This window comes from Haliotis rufescens, unplaced genomic scaffold (assembly GCF_023055435.1).
Source record: "Haliotis rufescens isolate VD_foot unplaced genomic scaffold, xgHalRufe1.0.p SCAF_7, whole genome shotgun sequence".
Classification (NCBI taxonomy): domain Eukaryota; kingdom Metazoa; phylum Mollusca; class Gastropoda; order Lepetellida; family Haliotidae; genus Haliotis; species Haliotis rufescens.
In genome coordinates, this window is record NW_025964361.1 from 29,495,385 (window position 1) to 29,518,490 (window position 23,106).

Here is a 23,106-nt window from a genome sequence, read left to right on the forward strand (position 1 = left end):
GATGGAGTACAAGATTGATATGGAGTAGTGAGTACTTTGGAATCCAAGTTGAGAGAGACCGGTAACAAATAATACCATTTATGAAGCCCCAGATTTCATTTTTTTCACCAAGTGAAGGCTCTTGGCACCACATTATTACCCGGTCAATGGATGAGTGTGCACTCAAATGTTGGCGTTACAGTACTGGCGCAGCGTTATTTGATCAGTTGTTTGGTGACAAACACAACAAACAAGTCTTTTGCACATTATTATCTTTATACAATCAACAGTATGCAAGCATATACATATATATTTGTTCACTGGCCATGAAATAAAAACATTGGAAGTGTGAAATAGACAATGAAATGGGGAGTTTCCTAATGCCACTGTAATCAGTACTGAAGTCATGGCCCATCAGTGTGGGAGGTAGCCAGTGAGGCCGGCTGAAGACATTTACCTCTGTACTCAACAAGCCTGGTTGTGGTGCAGACAAACCAAGAACCGTCATCCAGTCAAATCTGGGACTAGAACTCACAACCACCCTCAATTATCACATACAGTTATGTCTCAGTCAAGACGTGTAACATTCGAAATACATGTATAGTCAGGCTGCAGGCATTAATTTCAACATTAGATTACTGTCTGGTCACATAAATACGAAATCAATTGTAAATTTGATCATAACCTTCAATAAGTATATCTTTGTGATTTATTATAATAGGGCCCCATTCCACATAACGATCTTAGAGCAACGACTTCCGAAACTCCCATATGTGAAAACAGACTTACAATAATTTTAGCATTAAAATTGCTTTGTGGAATGGGCTCCTGCATTTAATATACTCACTGTCAAAAGAAACATGAACCATAGAAACATATAGAGAAGTATGTACATTAAGAAGAGATGTTTCCAATGTGTACCACTTAATGACAAAAATAACAATTAGTCAAGTGTTATCACAGAGTGTATTTATCCTCATCACGATATGATGCACGTGATTTCCAAACTTTACACGCTAATCCTGCACAAGACAAATGGTGCATCTCGAGTCATGGGACTATGACGTCATATGTAATGCGTTCATGAGCATCGATTCACATAACATATCAGTATATTCGTTTTTGAGTCAAACCAATCTAATGTCTCTTGAACATGAGTAATTCTTCACATATTAACCAACATGTATGGTATTCATGTTTCTTTTGTCAGCAAAAATATATATATGATAGGTACAACTAATAAACTCATGCCTGTATGCAGTGCTGTAGTGGATGTTATCACACTGGTATCGTGTGTAACAAGGAACTTCTATTAGGTCACATGTTAATATAGGTCTTCGAGCCTTTGGGTATCGGTCAATGACTTCCTTTAACAGGTAACGAGTTGTGAAGTTCCACAGAACAAAGTTTCATATAATATTTATCATTTATGCCCAATCAGTGGATAATTGGATACCAGTTTTTCTCAGACATTGACGTTCTATATTCACAGACTCGCAACAATTTATCATTTTTATACTATGGACATAAAGGTAATAGGAAATATCCCAGTCCAGTCTTGTGCCTAACAACTCTATATACAACGTATCACATGGCCTGTTATGCATTAGGCAGTGGAGCATGAAGCTTTACTTAATTCGTAAACATATTATGTACAAGAAAACAAAACATTCAATAAAATGAAAAGATATAATGATTAACTTTACATGATGTTTTGATCCACTGCAGCCTCAAGATGACATGTTTTTCATTGATTGGTTGGTTTTATATGAGTCTTTCACGAGTCTACTCATTTGTGTTCACAGAAACTTATTGTAGCTTAATATACTTAATGTTTGAAATATTTATACAACATGTAGATAGAGCCTTTTTCTTTAGTAAAATATCATAATTTCATATTTGTGATAAAACCTCAATTACTAACAAGCAGCATCCAGGTTACAAAATAGCTGCTCACACATACATGTTTGATATACACAATAAGGGACCAGTTGTAATCTTTGATGACTAGACTTAAAGTCTATTCCAGGGTAATAATCGGCTTCATATTGTTGAAAGAATGACAAACTACTTCGTTCAAGCACCCCACATACACAACAGCTAACAGTGAACACAAAAACACTTTAAGCCACATTTCAGCAGTCACAACAGTTGTGACGGGGTCGTGATGTCATTACACTTGATATCTTGCCACAGACACATAATTCCTACTTGATGGAGGAAAAGAGCAAAGGATAAAATCAATGGACAGTTTTAGAAGCAGTCTCTAAGCATGCTAAGATCAACTACATTTTTAAGCTAAAGCAAATTCCAAAAAGGTCAGAGTAGACAGGAGGTGGCTGATATCTCGTATGTTGTGATTGGATCACCCATAGCTCAGCATTCATGGGCCTCAGTATCGAATGCTCAAACAGCGAACTATACTTGAAGTTTGTTTGTGAAGTAAAATCTGTCTATCAAAATCAAACATCAGCAGGGCGATTTTAGCGCTAAGATGATCGTAACTCCCATACTTTAACACAGGCTTACGGTAGAAGGGCTAAGATCGCTTTGTGGAACAGGGCCCAGAGCAGTATGTTGTTTTTATCACCCAAAACCAACTCAATGTGTCGACATGTCATTTACTTTCGTATTTAAGGAGGCAATGCATGCTCATCTATAACTGGACACGGTACAGGTTTAAACCACATTTCTGGCCACTACCTGCTTGCTAAGAGCGCTAAGCTAGCTGCACAAAGCAACAGTGGAACCAGTATAAATGTGGCCTCTCCATGTTGAGTATTTGACTGGAGGCTACAGCAGGGGTAGTGCCTTGTGATGCTCTAGTACAATAACATCCACACATCACCACTTTATCAATGACAAAATCAACAATCTTTTTCTACAAATTATTGACAAGTAACATGGTCCTTGGAAGCACAAGCCTGGATCCTGACATTTGTGACTGGGAGTCATCATACCTGCTCTCCACTACATCAGTATGTTTGAGAGCAAATGTTTCTTGGTGCATCTCGTCTTGTATACAATCCCTGCTGCAATCTGTTCGGAAAATCTGGATAATAGGATTTGAAACCCAGAATCTTTCTGGAAAAATGACACTGTATGATTCATTTCCTTGTCAAAACAGTCTTGGTTGTGAATATTATATGCATAGCATGGAATTTCTACTACCGAAACCTCTTGCTGTTTTTTTTACTTGGCATCAATACCAAAAAAAACCTATTTTTATGTGTGGGCGGCCATTTGGTGTATCCCGAGGTGCACAATATATTACATCATTTTCATAACATCTGAAAAGTGAACGTTGTGCGAGAATTGTGCTCATGCGGTACTGTGTCAACCTCGGACTATAAAATTACGCAGAGATGTAAAATGTTCACTTTCCTGTCTGATGATGTGGTGTAAATGTAACTGCAAATATTAAACTGATTTGATAAAGAGACACTGCTAAGTGTTGTCTGTGATTTTGTTATGGGTAAAAAAACAACAAATGTGGCTACTTATTATCATCACTTACATTTGCCTCAAACAAAATGGTGGCGCCCAGTGAAGACATTCTGATTGATAATCAAGACTTTTGTTTTTAATAAAACGGGTCTTACTTTGCGAAGTGTATAAAATCATGTGAGCACCTTAATTATTTAACTCCTTGTTGAGTGTGCCTTAGACATTGTAGATGAAATCCCAGTCACAAACTCAGGCTACACAGGTAGATAGATCATCTTTGGTGAACATGACCAGCTTATTGGGGAGTATTGTTAATGAGTCCTACATAAGGCAATCAAAAGGTCGTCTCAAACCCAAACTAGCCGACATATTCTTCAAGGTCATCATCAAGCTGTTCAATTAACATTTTCTGTAACATTTGATCATGAAAAATGTGTGATTCTCCTCCTAGAAGGAGCAACAGCTATGTTTAGATAATTATTATGACAAATATTTGCAAGGATTAAATTATGACTGTTGCTTAATTCTTGCAATCATGGTTGAATTCTCCTTCTTCATTTGCTGGAAGTCTTCTGTGATCTTCTCCAAGTTAGCTAGCACCTTATTCTTACTCTCATTTTCAATCTGAAAAACAAAACATGTCGTGATAAAAATCAAAGGGATAGTCAGTGACATGATGATGACTTTAGCAAAGCGTCAGCTACCTTCCAACTGCCCTTCCTTCCCTTCAACCGATACTACACACTCAGACTTGTCCCATCATGACATCCACGCACTCTATTGGAGGACTGGTGATTGTATAATAATAACAACAACAACAACAACAACAATGATAGACCTATTTATATGGCGCTACATCCACACCACAGGCATGCACAAAGCACTACACTATTATTGCCCCAGTCAATGGATCAGTGTGCACTCAAACATCATTCTCAGCTCCCTAGGGAGTATACAACCCAAGCTGCCTGTGAGGCACTAGGTTAACAACCACATTGCCACCTCATCCTACTGGGTACCCATTCACTGCTGGGTGAACATTTCGAACAAAGTCACTTGCCCAAGGAGACACCACACGTGTTGCATTGCTTCAGTGTGGAGCAGGACCAAGCCCTAGAAACACTCAGGAGTCAAGCTGCCGAACACGGTCACCCATCCAAAGACTCTCCGTGACCGATGTTGCTAAACTTCACATGATTTGTGTGTGTTTGGGAGGAGAGTGAGTGAATGCTGTGATACGCAGCAGTTAGCAGTGTTCCAGCTGTATGCTAGAGGTATGTAAATAACTGAGAGAGAGCCAGGCAAACCAGTGGCTCTCTGCATGGTAACTATCCCCATCGTCTGATCATGGTGACACACAGTCTGCCAGGACAGTCCCTGATCTCAACTCTTACAACAAGCATGGTCAACTATCCCCATCGTCTGATCAAGGTGACACACAGTCTGCCAGGACTGTCCCTGATCTCAGCTCTTACAACAAGCATGGTCAACTATCCCCATCGTCTGATCAAGGTGACACACAGTCTGCCAGGACTGTCCCTGATCTCAGCTCTTACAACAGGCATGGTCAACTATCCCCATCGTCTGATCAAGGTGACACACAGTCTGCCAGGACAGTCCCTGATCTCAGCTCTTGCAACAAGTATGGTCAACTATCCCCATCGTCTGATCAAGGTGACACACAGTCTGCCAGGACTGTCCCTGATCTCAGCTCTTACAACCAGCATGGTCAACTATCCCCATCGTCTGATCATGGTGACACACAGTCTGCCAGGACAGTCCCTGATCACTGGATCCTCACGAGTGAGCTCTTACAACAAGCAGGGCTTCAAGAACCTGTGATTGCCTGGAAGCCATGAGGAACTTCTTGGTATGGGTTGTGACCTAGGTTCCTAGTTATTGGTGGAGTGTTTTCCCTCAACTCACCTGGTCCTCCAGATCCCGGATCTCCCTCATGATGACTCCAGTCTCCTCCACAGTCTTAATCAGGTGGTCACAGTTCTGAAATAACATATCATACACACTCGTACAATCCTACACATACCTGCACAAACTGGTACAAACCAGTACAAACCTGCACATACTAGTACATACCTGTACATACCAGTACATACCTGTATAATTATACACACACCTGTACATACCAGTATAAACCTGAATATACCAGTACATATGAGTACAAATCTGGACATACCAGTACAGTCCAGTACATACCAGTACACACCTGTACATACCAGTACATACCTGTATCAACCAATACATCCCTAACAGATTAAGATAATCACTAGGTGTAGCACAAGGGCTACTTACCTCATGTAAAGCAGCGAGAAACCTGTAGGCCTTCTTCACAGCCTCATCCTTTTTGGCATCCTGAAACAGTGGAAGTCAGTGAGTGAGCTGGGCTTAACACAGACAGGAACAGTGGAAGTCAGTGAGCGAGCTGGGCTTAACACAGACAGGAACAGTGGAAGTCAGTGAGTGAGCTGGGCTTAACACAGACAGGAACAGTGGAAGTCAGTGAGCGAGCTGGGCTTAACACAGACAGGAACAATGGAAGTCAGTGAGCGAGCTGGGCTTAACACAGACAGGAACAGTGGAAGTCAGTGAGCGAGCTGGGCTTAACACAGACAGGAACAGTGGAAGTCAGTGAGTGAGCTGGGCTTAACACAGACAGGAACAATGGAAGTCAGTGAGTGAGCTGGGCTTAACACAGACAGGAACAATGGAAGTCAGTGAGCGAGCTGGGCTTAACACAGACAGGAACAGTGGAAGTCAGTGAGTGACCTGGGCTTAACACAGACAGGAACAGTGGAAGTCAGTGAGTGAGCTGGGCTTAACACAGACAGGAACAGTGGAAGTCAGTGAGTGAGCTGGGCTTAACACATACTGGAACAGTGTTTCTGCTATATCATGGCATGTCACCTTCATATGGTGAGTGAGTAAGTATGGTTTTATGCCGCTTTTAGCAATATTCCAGCAATATCATTGCAGGGGCCACCAGAAATAGGCTTCACACATTGTACCCATGTGGGGAATTGAACACGGGTCTTCGGCGTGACAAACGAACGCTTTAACCACTAGGCTACCCAACAGCCCACCTTCATATGAGTGGAAGTCCCGAAGTGATGCAGGTCCTAGACGTTTACCACGTTGGTGTAATCCAGCGAGTACAGAGCAGACAAACCCAGAATATCAATTACAGTCAATATGGATTACACAAGATTGAAAGAGAGTGAGAGTGAATAGCAGGTTACAACTGATGAAATGTAAAGCAACATAAATTAAATCTTCTCAGCTTACAACATGCAATATGAAAAGAAGTATCTTGCTAACTTTTGGAATAGTTTGAAGACAGCATAAATGTTGAGGTTTTACTTACCTTAAATATTAACTCATCGGTGACAATAAATGTTCTATCAATTTTTCCTGATAAAGAATTAATTTCCTTTTGGATTTCTCTTGTATCCACTAATACCTGTAAATAAAATAAGAAAGATTACTCAAACATTTAACTATATTTTATTTCATAAACACTGGATGAAATATTTACTCCTACTGACACATAAATAGAATGAAAACCTCTCAGATACCAACTGACCGCCTCCATGGTCAAGTGGATAGAGCATCTGCCCGGACATCTGAAGGTTTGTGGTTCAATCCCTTGGCCGCGTCATAACAAAAGACATTAAAATATGGTATTTGTTGTTACCCTACCTGTTCCACATTAAGAGGATAAAACAAGGACTGGCCGGCTCAGTCAGAATAATGTGTGGCTGAGGTATTCATGTTAACTAGCACTTTAAAACTGGCATTAGTCTGGACTAGTACACACACAAACATCGCTATAAAGTGAAATAATCTTCAATACGACAATAAACCGTCTGACAACAAACCTTGTCTATCTCTTGTTTTTGTTTCTTTATATTGCCTACTATTTCCATAATTTTCCGTGTATATGCTGATCTGTTTACATCTTTGGTCATCCTTTCATACTCCGATTGCTGAAACAAAAACACCCATGAAAATATAAACATCATATTCACGCCTTTTCTCATACACACATTTTCTGATGGATAAAGGTAAGACTTCTGACAAACAATCTCATAACTTTGGGTCGCTGGTCTAAAACAATATGAGAAAATATTTAGACCCTGGCTGATATTTGGTGGACTGACCAAACCCTGGTTGATATATGGTGGACTGACCACACCCTGGCTGATATATGGTAGAATGACTACACCCCGGCTGATATATGGTGGACTGACCACACCCTGGTTGATATATGGTGGACTGACCACACCCTGGCTGATATATGGTGGACTGACCACACCCTGGCTGATATATGGTAGAATGACTACACCCCGGCTGATATATGGTAGAATGACTACACCCCGGCTGATATATGGTAGAATGACCACACCCTGGCTGATATATGGTAGAATGACTACACCCTGGCTGATATATGGTAGAATGACTACACCCCGGCTTATATAGTGTGGACTGACCACACCCTGGCTGATATATGGTAGAATGACTACACCCCGGCTGATATATGGTAGAATGACTACACCCCGGCTGATATATGGTGGACTGACCACACCCTGGCTGATATATGGTGGACTGACCACACCCTGGCTGATATATGGTGGACTGACCACACCCTGGCTGATATATGGTAGAATGACCACACCCTGGTTGATATATGGTGGACTGACCACACCCTGGCTGATATATGGTGGACTGACCACACCCTGGCTGATATATGGTAGAATGACTACACCCCGGCTGATATATGGTGGACTGACCATACCCTGGCTGATATATGGTGGACTGACCTCACCCTGGCTGATATATGGTGGACTGACCACACCCTGGCTGATATATGGTGGATATATGGTAGAATGACTATACCCTGGCTGATATATGGTGGATATATGCTGGACTGACCACACCCTGGCTGATATTTGGTGGACTGACCACACCCTGGCTGATATATGGTGGATATATGGTAGAATGACTATACCCTGGCTGATATATGGTGGATATATGCTGGACTGACCACACCCTGGCTGATATTTGGTGGACTGACCACACCCTGGCTGATATATGGTGGACTGACCTCACCCTGGCTGATATATGGTGGACTGACCTCACCCTGGCTGATATATGGTGGATATATGCTGGACTGACCACACCCTGGCTGATATTTGGTGGACTGACCACACCCTGGCTGATATATGGTGGACTGACCTCACCCTGGCTGATATATGGTGGACTGACCACACCCTGGCTGATATATGGTGGATATATGGTAGAATGACTACACCCTGGCTGATATACGGGTGGACTGACCACACCCTGGCTGATATATGGTGGACTGACCACACCCTGGTTGATATATGGTGGATATATGGTAGAATGACTACACCCTGGCTGATATATGGTGGACTGACTACACCCTGGCTGATATATGGTGGACTGACCACACCCTGGCTGATATATGGTGGACTGACCACACCCTGGCTGATATATGGTGGATATATGTTGGACTGACCAAACCCTGGCTGATATATGGTGGACTGACCACACCCTGGCTGATATATGGTGGACTGACCACACCCTGGTTGATATATGGTGGATATATGGTAGAATGACTACACCCTGGCTGATATACGGGTGGACTGACCACACCCTGGCTGATATATGGTGGACTGACCACACCCTGGTTGATATATGGTGGATATATGGTAGAATGACTACACCCTGGCTGATATATGGTGGACTGACCACACCCTGGTTGATATTTGGTGGACTGACCACATCCTGGTTGATATATGGTGGATATATGGTAGAATGACTTCACCCTGGTTGATATACGAGTGGACTGACCACACCCTGGTTGATATATGGTGGACTGACCACACCCTGGTTGATATATGGTGGATATATGGTAGAATGACTACACCCTGGCTGATATACGGGTGGACTGACCACACCCTGGCTGATATACGGGTGGACTGACCACACCCTGGCTGATATATGGTGGATATATGGTAGAATGACTACACCCTGGCTGATATATGGTGGACTGACCACACCCTGGTTGATATATGGTGGATATATGGTAGAATGACTACACCCTGGCTGATATATGGTGGACTGACCACACCCTGGTTGATATATGGTGGACTGACCACACCCTGGTTGATATATGGTGGATATATGGTAGAATGACTCCACCCTGGCTGATATATGAGTGGACTGACCACACCCTGGTTGATATATGGTAGAATGACCACACCCTGGTTGATATACGAGTGGACTGACCAGTTGTTTGTGTAGCTCCTCCTTGTGCCGAGTGTCATCTGCGAACTCCTTCATCCGAGCCCGGAACGCCTTGATCTCCTCCAGCTTCTTCTGGGCCTCGGACTGCAAAACACAACACATAGACATACAGCATGGGCCATAATCAGACTGTAAACATAGGGAGTACACACACCAGAACCTTTTTCACAATCAGCTTGCTCGCCATCCTCAAATGAGTGAGTGAATGACTATGGTTTTGTGCCACTTTTAGCAATATTCCAGCAATATCACGGCGGGGGACGCCAGAAATGGGCTTCACACATTGTACCTATGTCAGGGATGAAACCCGGGTCTTCAGTCGCCAGTAAGTCTGTGGTACAAATCACAATAGAATGGATAAAGGATACACAAGATAATCATTGGCTCTTAATAATGTCTAAAATTCAAAATATAACAGTGAATCTTTTTTTTTTTAAATACTCCATTCATTTAGAAATAACATACCATAATCATGATAATCCTCACCAAAGCATAAGCAACAAAAATCATTTTGTTGATAAGAATCCCTAAGCATGATCAATTCAAGCAACAACTCTTAAGTGTGCCAAAAAAAGTCATGCACCCAAATACTCCAAAGTGGCAGAAAACTTCCCTGTGCAACAAAAGGTTGAGAAGCTCCCAAATGCAGCTACTCTTAGAAACATGTGAAATGTGGTTAGCTAGCTCAACAAAATCTCTATCCCACCTCTTTCTTTGAGTTGAGGTCGCGGAGCTCTCTGTACTGGTCAATGAGCGGGGCCCTGTGTTGCTCCCACTTGCTGGCCAGCAGGATCAGCTTCTTACCACTGTTGTCCACCAGTTCCTGCAACAGTGTTCAGTGTTTAATACCCACATCAGCAACACATCACTGCTGCCAGTGTATAACCAAGGCTGGGTCAGACAAATGATTGATATTATGAGCAACGATGACTTTGGGGTACAATGGCACGTAATCAACTAAGTCACCGAGCCTGACCACCTGATCTGTTTGGACGCCTCTTACGACCAGCACTGGGTGCTGGGGATCTCTACTATCCCGGAATCCCCATGGGGACACATCACCTTGTGGCAGACACTACTGTCATGTGATACACAAACAGATACCAATAGCAAAATTCACATTCCAACTTTTCTGAAAATGAAGACCATAATATACCACTTTAAGAATATTAAGGCGATACTTTTTAAAATTTGGTTATGGATCCGACCCTAAGAAATATAATTGGGTTCAACTGCAAATTTACATGTTTAACAAAAAACCACTGTACATACCTGCAAGACTTAACGAAACATAGTATGCATATCAACATGTTCAGATAACATTAAACAAAAAAGAACCTGAAATGTTTTTTCTTATTGTTTCAGTTATTTTAAGCATCAGGTAGCAACGGGTACTTTATATTCACCTGCAATTTGGCTATGTTATTTTCAGCATCTGGTAGCAGATCTAGTGTCCTCTTCTTGACCCTGTAGGCCTGTTCCTTGTCATCCATCGTGCGAGTCTCCGTGCTGATGGTGTCCTGCATCTGCTGGTGGCTGGCAGCAAACTTGCGGTTCTCAGTGTCTAGCTGCTCCAGTCGTGACGCCAGCTCCCCCAACTCCCCCCGCAGAGACTCAATCTCCTCCTCCCGCTTCTGTTTCTGCTCCTGGAAACACGAAACAATCAGGTAGGTCACACCTGTTACAATCAGGTCACAAGTGTTACAATCATGTAGGTCACACCTGTTACAAGCTGATGAGTCACAGGTGTTACAATCAGGTTGGTCACAGCTGTTACAATCAGGTAGGTCACACCTGTTACAAGCTGATGGGTCACAGGTGTTACAATCAGGTTGGTCACAGCTGTTACAATCAGGTAGGACACACCTGTTACAATCAGGTAGGTGACAGGTGTTACAAGTAGGTCACACCTGTTACAAGCTGATGGGTCACAGGTGTTACAATCAGGTTGGTCACAGCTGTTACAATCAGGTAGGACACACCTGTTACAAGCTGATGGGTCACAGGTGTTACAATCAGGTAGGACACACCTGTTACAATCAGGTAGGTCACACGTGTTACAAGTAGGTCACACCTGTTACAATCAGGTAGGACACACCTGTTGCAATCAGATAGGTGACAGGTGTTACAATCAGGTAGGTCACAGGTGTTTCAATCAGTTAGGACACACCTGTTACAATCAGGTAGGACACACCTGTTACAATCAGATAGGTGACAGGTGTTACAATCAGGTAGGTCACAGGTGTTTCAATCAGTTAGGACACACCTGTTACAATCAGGTTGGTCACAGCTGTTACAATCAGGTACGACACACTTGTTACAATCAGATAGGTGACAGGTGTTACAAGTAGGTCACACGTGTTACAATCAGGTAGGTCACACATGTTACAATCAGGTAGGTTACACACATGTTACAATCAGGTAGGTCACACATGTTACAATCAGGTAGTCACACATGTTACAATCAGGTAGGTCACACGTGTTACAAGTAGGTCACACCTGTTACAATCAGGTAGGACACACCTGTTACAATCAGGTAGGTCACACGTGTTACAATCAGGTAGGTCACACCTGTTACAATCTGGTAGGACACACCTGTTACATGTAATATGTGTGCATATGTGAGCATGGATGCACTGACTCTCAACCTACCAGTCCTTGATTTATCCCATTGATGCTGAGTGCCAGGAAGAGTATAAACAGGTAGCACTGATGCAAACAGTATCACAAACAATTACTTCTGTACCGTTTTAGATAAACTCACCTCTTCTGTATCTTTGGTGGGCACTTCTCCGCCGATCTGGGCCATGGTCTTCTCCTCATCCTGATCCAAACATAAACTAAGTGTCACAATTGGTTGCAAAATGAATTCTATTGGTAGAGCGTGATATGACCAATACAGAGTTATGTCAATTCAAATTACCGGGTAATTATAACATATTTTGCATAATTTACACAAATATGCATCTTATTCCGAGCTCTGGGTGATGGAATGACAGGACATGTACACTGAATATCTCCCAACTAGGGGTGACTATTGGTCTCGAAGTCACTATTGCAATAATTATTGATATTGAAAGAAACTATTGCGATAACTATTGATATTGCAAGCAACTATTACCAATAGCAGTATATTGATATTTGATGACACCCCTTCTCCTAGCCAGCATGTTTACCTTTCCAAACATAAGTTTTTCTGTATGAGCAAACCGTGACCCTTTCGTCTTGGCCCCCGACTTGGCTCGGTTGCTGATGGAGGAAATGACCTGCTGGAGGTCACGAAGCATGTCTGTTTCCCGGGCTCCTTCTCGCCGCTGTGCGTCCTGACGCAAGCGGTCTGATATCATTCGCTGGATCTTCTGTTTCTTCTTCGCTCGGAATTCCTGAGAAGGAAATACATACATATATATGTGTGTGTGCACTTTCAAATACAATTTCTGATAATCTCATTCCGTAATGAATGTATATAGATGTACAAAGAGCCATAACTGAAATTGGTTATTCATTTTATTTGACATCAAACAAAATCTGTGAGCCAAATAATGATAAAAGCCCAAGTGTTGATATGAAGATTAGCCTTGTTTAACACCTACAATGAATTGATGAATGTTGCTATTACCATGATTACAACAAGCGCCTACCGCTTGGGGCAGCCTGGATGAATGTTGTTGCTATGACAATGAGTGCCTCTTGTTCGGACAGCCTGGATGAATGTTGCTATGACAACAACTGGCACCTACCTGCTGGGACAGCCTGGATGCAAGACCTGACTGGTTCCATTCAGTCTCCCACTCCTGGTGTGCCACGACCTCGGACGAGTTCTGTTCAATCACAGAGGGCGCAGTGTCAAAATGGCGCAACGTTTGCTTTGTCACAAATGGCAGACTCTGGTTGTAGTAGGCTCTCAGCTCTGGAAAATAGTTTACTTCAGAAATGACGATAATATTAACACAGAATTAATCTGAGCTACAAATCAGTGTGCATATAAAACTCACATTCTCAACTCCATTGGGATCCTACAACCTCAGCTGCCAAAAGATTTAGCTTTCACATTTCCATCTTATCGTACCAAGAGGCATATTTCAACCAAAGCCAATTGTTTAGCGGACATCACACATTATGTAACCTATATGAAACCAACAATATTCTCACAAGTCATTTAATGAATTTGATAGTGTAAATGCACCACAGTATTTTTTCATAAATTGCAATCCTTTCATAAAATGATATTTCTATATTCCTATACAGACACAAGAAATTCATAAAAGTAATGAAATTCTCCATGGCACATATTCCATATCCTACCTTTGGGTATTTTCTTGTTGAGATCCGCTACCCCCTCCGGTGACGTCAGGTGTACTCCATGAAAGTTATGCATGTTACATGCACCCTGGGGGGACAAGTCAGAGTTACCATGGTTACATGTACATTGATGAAGATAAAGATAAAGTAAATGGTTGTCACCGTACAGCACAGGGTTTGAAATTCTCTGTAATAAAGTGCCCATGCATGTTAAAATCGTAATGACACTGTCAAAAGATGTTTCTGGTGCCTAAAGGGTACATTTAGGGATCATATTTAATTCAAGAATTCCATATACAATGCCAGTGATAATTGTCTTTCACAAATTGGACATATGCAAGATTTGTAAATTTTACATTAAATTGTATATTTTATCACACTATACATTTCTTTCTTCTTCTTTCAATCCTTATGTGGAAACATGCTTGAATAAACTTTCCAGCTTCTAAAAACATTTCGCCCAAACTCATCCCCGCATCACCATGGTCACCACCTAAACAAATGGGTGTCACGCACTGTATCTTCGACCACCTGTCCAGAAGGAGTAGCTGTGTACATTGGTGGACTTGTAACCACGATGCCCTTGATGACCACATCCTCTGCCATGAAGAGAACTATAGATCCAATCACTTCAGATCCTGCTGTGAAGGGACGAATTGCGGTTGAAAGTTGGTCCTCAAAGTGCTTTTTCTTAAGTTTCAGCAGGTCCATGGACGCCTGGAGATGAGTATCTCCAGTAACATCCTGGGCGACGTTCAGGATCCTGTTGGCAAACAGGCATTGAGTAGTCCAGGGCAGTTGATATAACAGTGCCTTAAAGTGTTTGTCCCACTAACAGGACCCGTGAAGATTCCGGGGTAGAATGGGTCTTCAGCAACCGTTAAAGGCGACTATGCTTGTCGTAAAAGTCGACTAACGGGATCGGGTGGTCAGGATCGCTAACTTGGTTGATTCATGTCATCGATCCCTATTGCGTGGATCGATGCTCATGATGTCAATCACTGGATTGTCTGGTCCAGACGCGATTATTTACAAACCGCCATCATAAAGCTGGAATATTTTTACAAACCTGTAGAGGTTATGAATTCTCTGATGAAATCCTCCTTGGGGCACTTATTGCATTTTCCTTGCTCAAGAAAATCTACATGACATAGTTGTAACCATTTTCCTTAATAAAAAATGTTACCACACAAAAAACTTCGTTTTTGTATGATATACGACCACCCTTATGGGGCCTCACCCCCAACGGCGCCTCACGCCAGGGGGAGCAACTCTCACCCAAATCACTTTCCATATGTCAAATGCTGACGGAATGTGGGGAGGTGGGTGGCCGTGCCCCAAGGAGGATTTCATCAGAGAATTCATAACCTCTACAGGTTTGTAAAATTCTCTTTCTGATTAAATCCTCCTTGGGGCACTTATTGCATCAAGACAGACTCCCAAAGATAATCTAGGAAGTGGCATCCGTCAGCAACAGGCGTAAATAAATACATCGTATTTGATTATTCAACAGAATAAAATATTGAGTTCAATAAATGGAACCAACCTTATCGTGAGGCACCACCGTCGAAAGGCGGGGGCTAGAGACAGGGCGTGGTCGACCATATATTATGATAAAGCCTGTTTTTGCGGCTTGTCATAAGTTGAAAACTCGAAACACCTCCCACCCCCCCCACTTTTTTTTTAACAAGTGATATAAGGGCGTAGATCACGAGAGACCATAACCAGCGCTGAGCTAGGCCAGAGGGTCCCCGAGGATCGAAGGAGTGCGTGCGCAAAATACGAGTATTATCGAGTAGTAAGGACTGATATTTATCGACCGCAGAAGATAAAATCCGGACCATTACTGAGCAGTATAACCGGAAGACTGTCTAAAATCTCGAATGCTCAATCAGCTAGAGATTAGAACTTTGCCCAGTTCGGAGAACTGACTGACCAAACCGAGTACGCTCGCTTGAGTGTTTGTCGAGTTGGTAAGGTTTGATGAATCGGCTGGCTCCAAATAGCCGCGGAGCAGATCTGCTCAATGGGCAGAGCCGCGGCTACGCTTGTGTCGTAGCCACTGCTCTAACCTAATGAGCCTTCAACCTGGTAGGGGGGTCCCTGCCTGTAAGCGTATACGCTGTACAAATGGTTGAAACTATCCACCTCGAGATAGATTGTTTACTCGCAGGTGAGCCAACCTTCCTACCGCAGTAACAGCAAAATAGTTGGTTATCCTTACGGACACCCATATTTCTGCTGATATAGGCCTTGAGAGTCGTGCGGACATCCAAGACATGAGCATGTCTTGCAGTGGTCCCCGACGAGGAAGGCTGTGAAAGAGCAGGTAGCTCAATAGGAGCCGTCACGTGGAATCGTGTGCGACCCTAGGACGGTAATAGTCCGGTAGACGAAAACTGACTGTCCCGGTGATATTTATCGACCCCATGGAAGACAGTTATTTTGGGATCGGCTGACATAACACGAATGTCGCCTACCCGTCTGCCGGACGTTACCACCACAAGGAACGCCGTCTCCCAGCTCAACAGCTGAAGAGAGAGAGACGACAGATCCCGAAAGGAAGGACCGGACAGCCAATCGAGAATGATTGACAAGTCCCAAGGGGGACTGATCCGCCGGACTGGCGGTCGGATCCTGTCCACACCTGCTAAAAAGCGCTGCACTAATGGGTGTGCACCCAGAAGTGCCCCGTCGACAGGGACGTGAAAAGCTGCGATAGCTGTAGAGTACCCTCGGACTGTTGATGCGGCCAGGCCGTCACCTAGTCGCGACTGGAGAAACTCAAGCACGGATACGAGATCTGCAGAAAAAAGATCTGCAATCCCTCTATCGACACACCAGGGCGCATAGCAGGCCTATCTATCGTACTGAACGTTTGTCGAATCCCTCCGTACAATATGGACGCCATTACGGCCATTTGAATTCAAAGGTACCGTGCACGTGGCGTATTATTACAACTCTATAACTTCACAATGCGAGGTATTACGCCTTTGCAATGAAAGAAATGTACCATACATACAGTTTGGTCAGCCATGGTTCTTGTCGAACGATAGATTTCTCTTATTTTTGTCTTGTGTGAAAAATCAACACGTCTTTCTCTTACAGATGATATAAGGAAAGTGATTTGGGTGAGAGTTGCTCCCCCTGGCGTGAGGCGCCGTTGGGGGTGAGGCCCCATAAGGGTGGTCGTATATCATACAAAAACGAAGTTTTTTGTGTGGTAACATTTTTTATTAAGGAAAATGGTTACAACTATGTCATGTAGATTTTCTTGAGCAAGGAAAATGCAATAAGTGCCCCAAGGAGGATTTAATCAGAAAGAGAATGCTGAGTGCGGCGTTAAACAACAAACCAACCAACCAACCAACCAACCCACTAACAGGCCTGGAGGACATCCCGGCGGCATAGAGCTGTGCCGGAATTAATATGGTTCAAGACAAGATCAATAATACCCGAAAACTTCTCATGAATCACTGCAATTGTACCCCTAACATAGTCATCTTCCCAAGGACATTGCGTGTGACACAGATGCAACAATGGCTTCTGCTGCTGACAGGATGGTTGAAATGAGTGGTAGCGTCTGTTGACTGATATCATCTAAGTGGGCAAGATCTCTATTATCCCCCATAGAAGTAGTGGAGAAGCGCTTGAGGCAGAGTGTAGCGACATCCTAATCCAACTCTGGTGCAACAGCGATTGACGACAGACCAGTATCATCGAGGTTGAAACAAGGAGATTGCAGTCGATCTCAAAAACGCTGAAAAGAAGCAAAGATCTTATCCATATGACTAGAGACATCAGACAGGATGGGCCTGTGAGGCAGCGTGATGGAAGAGAATGAGATGATGGGTACGATGAAACACAATAGGTGGTCATCTTCTGACCAGCTACGTTTGAACTCAAGTCTATCCGCAATCCGCAATCCAGGGAAGGATAAGAGCCAGATCAACGATTTCAAAGCTCCTGGTTGATGAAGTGGGGGATTTCTGATGATCCAAGACAACATCTGGTGACGCAGAAGAAACATCAGGTTGAACAGGAGCAACAGATCCGGGAGGAACGACCTGTGCAGGAATCAACGAGGGAGTCAAAGTGTCTTGAGGAGGTGCTAACAGTTGACCAGTCGATGATGTAGAGCAGAGGTCACAGCCTGCAGGAGGGACTCTGAGTCAGGCAACATAACACTAGTCTTCGGACAAATTATCACAGGCCGGGCGTTTATCCTGGTCTGTTCCCATCCTCTTCTTGATGTTAATTTGTAGATGTTAACACGAAGGAGGATGCAGCTCACGCAAAAGAAAAAGAAAAGTATTCTCTCGTACATCCTCTCGTACTCACGGTACGGTGATGTGAAAAAGAATGATTTGGCATGGATAGTCAGGTGATTAGTTTGTTTTAGGTCACAACACACAGGTTTATAGTCCGTGACCCATTTGTTTTGGTGGTGACCATGGTGATGCTAGGATGTGTTCGAGCCAAAATAATTTAAGAGTTTCCACATAAGCATTAAAAGAAGAAATGTATAGTATGAGATAGGATAAGTTCAGAATTTCACAGTATGATTGTATTCTTCTTATTGTCACACTTATATTCCACAGGGCACATGTGAACATCTTTGTGTGTGCCCAGTGGCACATTTGAAATCTCTGCTTGCATCACATCGGCAATATTACAACCATGGAGCTATGGATAGAGATTGCACTGTACAATGTCTACAAATAGTAAAGCACTCCCCCTCAATTACCCAGTGTATTATATCTCTATGTATTACATAATTACCCTGGACCCATCGCCACCACAGCTTTGTTTTGAGTCCGGTTGGACTGACACGAAGCTAAAAATAGCCATCCAATCAAATACCACTGTTCTTTCATGACTGAAACAATTTGTGACATCACCAGAGCTCAACTCGCTTGTTGTGTGTTATTTCAAATGCAACTCTGAACATCTTCTCACATGACTTATCTCCCCTGTCTTCAAACTCATGAAAACAGTTATTTTTCCAGCAAAACATTCTTTTGTAACAGTCTGCAGATTTGATTAAATACATATACAATGTGCGAGAGAAATTCTGTGCTATGTCACTGGTAGGAAAGATGGTGGTGAGGTGAAATGGGGTTTAACGTTATGTCCAAGATTATTGCACTTATATAAGAGCATGCATGTATGTGTGTGTGTGGCTGCTTGTACCAGTCTGGACTGATGCCACTTTACAGTGCGAGCCCACTGAGATACCATGCCGCAATTTAACATGAATACCCCACTGAGACACAGTATACTGACTCGGAGCAGACCAGCCCTTGTTTTAGCCCTTAAATGCCAGGTGCCAGGCAGGGTAACAAGAAGTACCATCTTTTAACGTCTTTTGGTATGACGACACCAGGGGTCGAACCCCGGACGGACGCTCTCCGGATGGACGCTCTCCGGAAGGACGCTCTACCACTAGGCCACGCAGGAAAGACGGAGTAATTGTCATTTCATTCATGAATGAAGCTCCTAATAGAATTGATACATAATACACTGGGTAATCCAGGAATCCTAGTTCTCGGAACTATCAAGCAAGGTTTCATTTTCATTTGTTTGTAGTTTTATGCCGCACTCAGCAACATTCCAGCTATATGGCGGCGGTCTGTATATAATCAAGTCTGGACCAGACAATCCAGTGATTGATATCATGAACATCGAACCACACAACTGGGATACAATGACATGCATCAACCAAGTCAGCGAGCCTGACCACCCGATACCGTTGATCGCCTCTTATGACAAGCATTGGTTGCTGAAGACCAATTCTAACCCGGATCTTCACTGGTATATCAAGCAAGGCCAGCTACATGACCTAGTCATAAGATTTTCATACACATGTTTATACATCTTTTCTTGAAATTGACCATGTTATTCCAGAAGAACTCATCTTACAGGAATGTGGTAATTGAATGAGGTGAGAGGCGACAAACAGCCACTATTTGAGCTTGACTGGATTTCATATCAGTTTCAAATTGATAAAGTAGTATCATGCTAATGAAACACTAGTTATACTGTCAGATTGATTCAACAGGAAATTTTCAGAGAAAAAACAAAAATATATGTACTGGGGTACACATGTTTACATATTTACCTGAAACTGAACACAACAGTGTACATGGCTAGAAAGACAAGTTATTCGGTCATAAATATTACAGCATCAATTTCACTCATAACTTGGTCTTGTTGGCCCTACCTCTCTCTGCCAAGTAGGAGGTTTCCCACGCCATGTGACGCCTTTATTTTTCAAATATGGTGGTGTCCATGGCGACTGCATCTGCCGCGAAATTACCGCTGAAATTGCTCTCTGCAGCAGCACTGAGGATCCTTGATAAAACACAAGAACATTTGTCACTTGTTTTAACTAACTCATCCCATGTTTTCTCAGTTTTTAAAACTATAATGTTCATTAAACAACATCAGAATTTGAAACTGTCTGCTGGTGAGGTTTGGTGACATTGCTTGTTGGCGAACTCACTGTGACTACCTGATCCACATTCAGCTCTTCTGAAATGCATGAGTGAGTGAGTTGGGTTTAATGCCGCTTTTAACAGTATTTCATTTATATCACAGCTTATCAGCTTAATGTGGGAGGAAAGCCCAAAGTGATGCAGGTCTCAGACATTAACCAATTCGGTGAAACCCATGAGCACGAGTATGGTGCTGACAAACCTAGAAACATAATCCTGGCATGCCCAAGGGACACAACTCTGCATAGCAAATCGCGGCATCTTAGACGACTGGGCCACCCTTGCCCCCTTCTGAAATGCATGAACTATGATGGATCTATTCTGCCACAGAGTCTTACAGATGCTGACTGTTGCATTTTGGAGAAATCATTACAATACTGTCAACCAAATTCTGCCAATTCAAGGGGAATCTATTACAAAATTTGTAAAAAACATCGCCAAATATTTAGACTAGTTATTGACTTCACTACCACCATTGTCACACATACAACCAACTAATAATAATCACTTAATTATCACTTGGTTTAGTATGTGATGGGAAGGTTTATACATTAACATTCTAAGCAAATCATAAAAGTCAATCATGCTAATGGTGATTACAAATTAGTTCCCAATTGCTCAATGGTGGGCAGCTATAATAATGTTGCAGTGATTGCAAGATTTGACAAACCACAGAATCTCTTACCTAGTGGTTCCTCAGCTGTCTGGGATGAATCTTTAGGTAGCTTCTCAACCAGGAACATAAATATCTTCCTGATCTCACTCTCATTGGAGTACAGGAATGTCTGGTAACCTAGGTCACCGCGGTACCCAATATCCTGAAAAATACAGCCAACCATACAAAGGATTGTGAGCAGAATAGGTTACGCCATGTAAATCAAATACAACATTTTCATTCCCGCCTGTCTCAGTACTAACACCCAGCCATACATTTATCCTTTTGTCCTCAAGTGCTACATCTGTGATCACTTCTTTCGGTATTTGACGAAATACACCAGAAACAGTCATACCAAACATTCATATTTCATGTGAAACACATCTACTGACAATTTCTGTAGGCAGATGCCTTGAACAGTTTCTTTTAAAACAAAAAAATAACAAAAAACATAAAATTCAAGAGGATCAAATCTGTCATATCCATTGCTATATATCACTATCATCTTATGGATCACAAAGAAGACATACCATATCATCAGTGAAAGCTCTATGGGTAACATGGATTAATACACAGTACCATTTACCATGTTTACTAGCCCTGATCATATACTGCTGAAGAACATGAATCAGCTTTTACTTTATCTGTTTGATTGATTGCAACAGACCTGTATACAGTTGGCCAGGCTGGCTCCCATCCTGAAGCGAGCAGACATGCCTGGCGGCAGCGTGTTTGGCAAATCAATCTCATTGTTGATGAACTTGATGCAACTCACGATGGTTGAGACAATCAGTTCTGTATTAAACTGTTTCAGACACACAATATCATCATCAATGTCACTGAAACCAGAAATGTATAATGACAGATTTATGTATAAGAAAATACAAATTCCAAATTGAGATTATTGTAAATATTATATCTAATGCTTCACTATATCATATCACTGATAACTAAACACCACCACCCCAATCACAATTGTGGACAAATGTCAATTTACATGACAGCAACATTATTTCTTAGGAATTATAGACAGTTAACTCACTTCAAAAATATCCCTCCATAAAATTATTATCATGATTAATGTAAGTAAAATAATTTAGTAAGCAATACATAATGGACTTTGGGTGTTAAATGAACGATTTATTTATTGCATACAGTACAGTACAGTTTATTTCTAAAAAAAACACCAATGGCAGAACAAGAGTATATACGCACAACATACAACAAAGACAATTAATATATCAGTTAAGAAATTAAGATCAAGACGACAACAATCTTATGTGATTTTGACACTTTAAGCTAATAATGTATTCAAATGTATAATGAACATGATGAATCTGGACAGATTGTTCAAAGTGGATATATTTGAAGGTGATAATGTTTCATGTAATTCACACATGACAATGACAGCAATGACAATGGTTGGGTGAGGATCCATATCCCCTCTCTTGTCAAAGGTTATATTCCGTTATATTGCAGTTTCAGTACAGACCCCCTCTCTTGTCAAAGGTTATATTTCATTCATATTCATACAAGGGGTTACATGCTGATATGATTATAATGACAATAATACCATGAACTGATAATTAGCTGGTGTCATATTCATAACATGGATCAAATTATCCTACAGCTGATTAGTAGATTACTGACATTGTTTTCTTGTGAAAGTTTATGACATTGCTATTCCAGATCCTCAAGCGGTTGAAAATACTCAATCATTTAACACTGACAATTGTTGAAGGGAATTAAAAGTTTGATTTTTATCAAATATGCACGAAAACATAGTGACAATAATTACCAGTCAATAGATTTCAAGGAATGGATAATAATGTGATCCACCTCCTCCATCTTGGCCAATCATGTGACTTTTTATAGTTCGGA

General features: G+C 42.2%; 1 protein-coding gene across 1 annotated transcript; it reads right to left on the reverse strand.

Annotated features, from left to right (window-relative positions):
- Nucleotides 1–236: 236 nt before the first annotated feature.
- LOC124148119 (coiled-coil domain-containing protein 22 homolog) lies at nt 237–23,081 on the reverse strand. The gene is made up of 16 exons (XM_048387434.1): nt 23,024–23,081; nt 21,893–22,064; nt 21,256–21,388; nt 20,297–20,427; nt 14,077–14,161; nt 13,512–13,681; nt 12,948–13,154; nt 12,536–12,595; nt 11,178–11,417; nt 10,478–10,594; nt 9,754–9,855; nt 7,320–7,427; nt 6,806–6,901; nt 5,737–5,796; nt 5,353–5,427; nt 237–4,050 (listed from the first exon to the last, which is right to left on the reverse strand). The coding sequence occupies exons 1-16, from the start codon at nt 23,071–23,073 to the stop codon at nt 3,934–3,936; spliced, it is 1,923 nt and encodes a 640-aa protein (XP_048243391.1). The 5' UTR covers nt 23,074–23,081; the 3' UTR covers nt 237–3,933.
- Between the last annotated feature and the right edge of the window lie 25 nt (nt 23,082–23,106).

Coding starts and splice junctions, on each gene's coding strand:
- LOC124148119 (XM_048387434.1), bottom strand. CDS start 23,073: ATGGAGGAGGTGGATCACATTATTATCCATTCCTTGAAATCTATTGAC. Junction 22,065..23,023: donor TCCTTGAAATCTATTGACTG/GTAATTATTGTC, acceptor TTCTGGTTTCAG/TGACATTGATGATGATATTG. Junction 10,595..11,177: donor ATAACATAGCCAAATTGCAG/GTGAATATAAAG, acceptor ACACTGTTGCAG/GAACTGGTGGACAACAGTGG.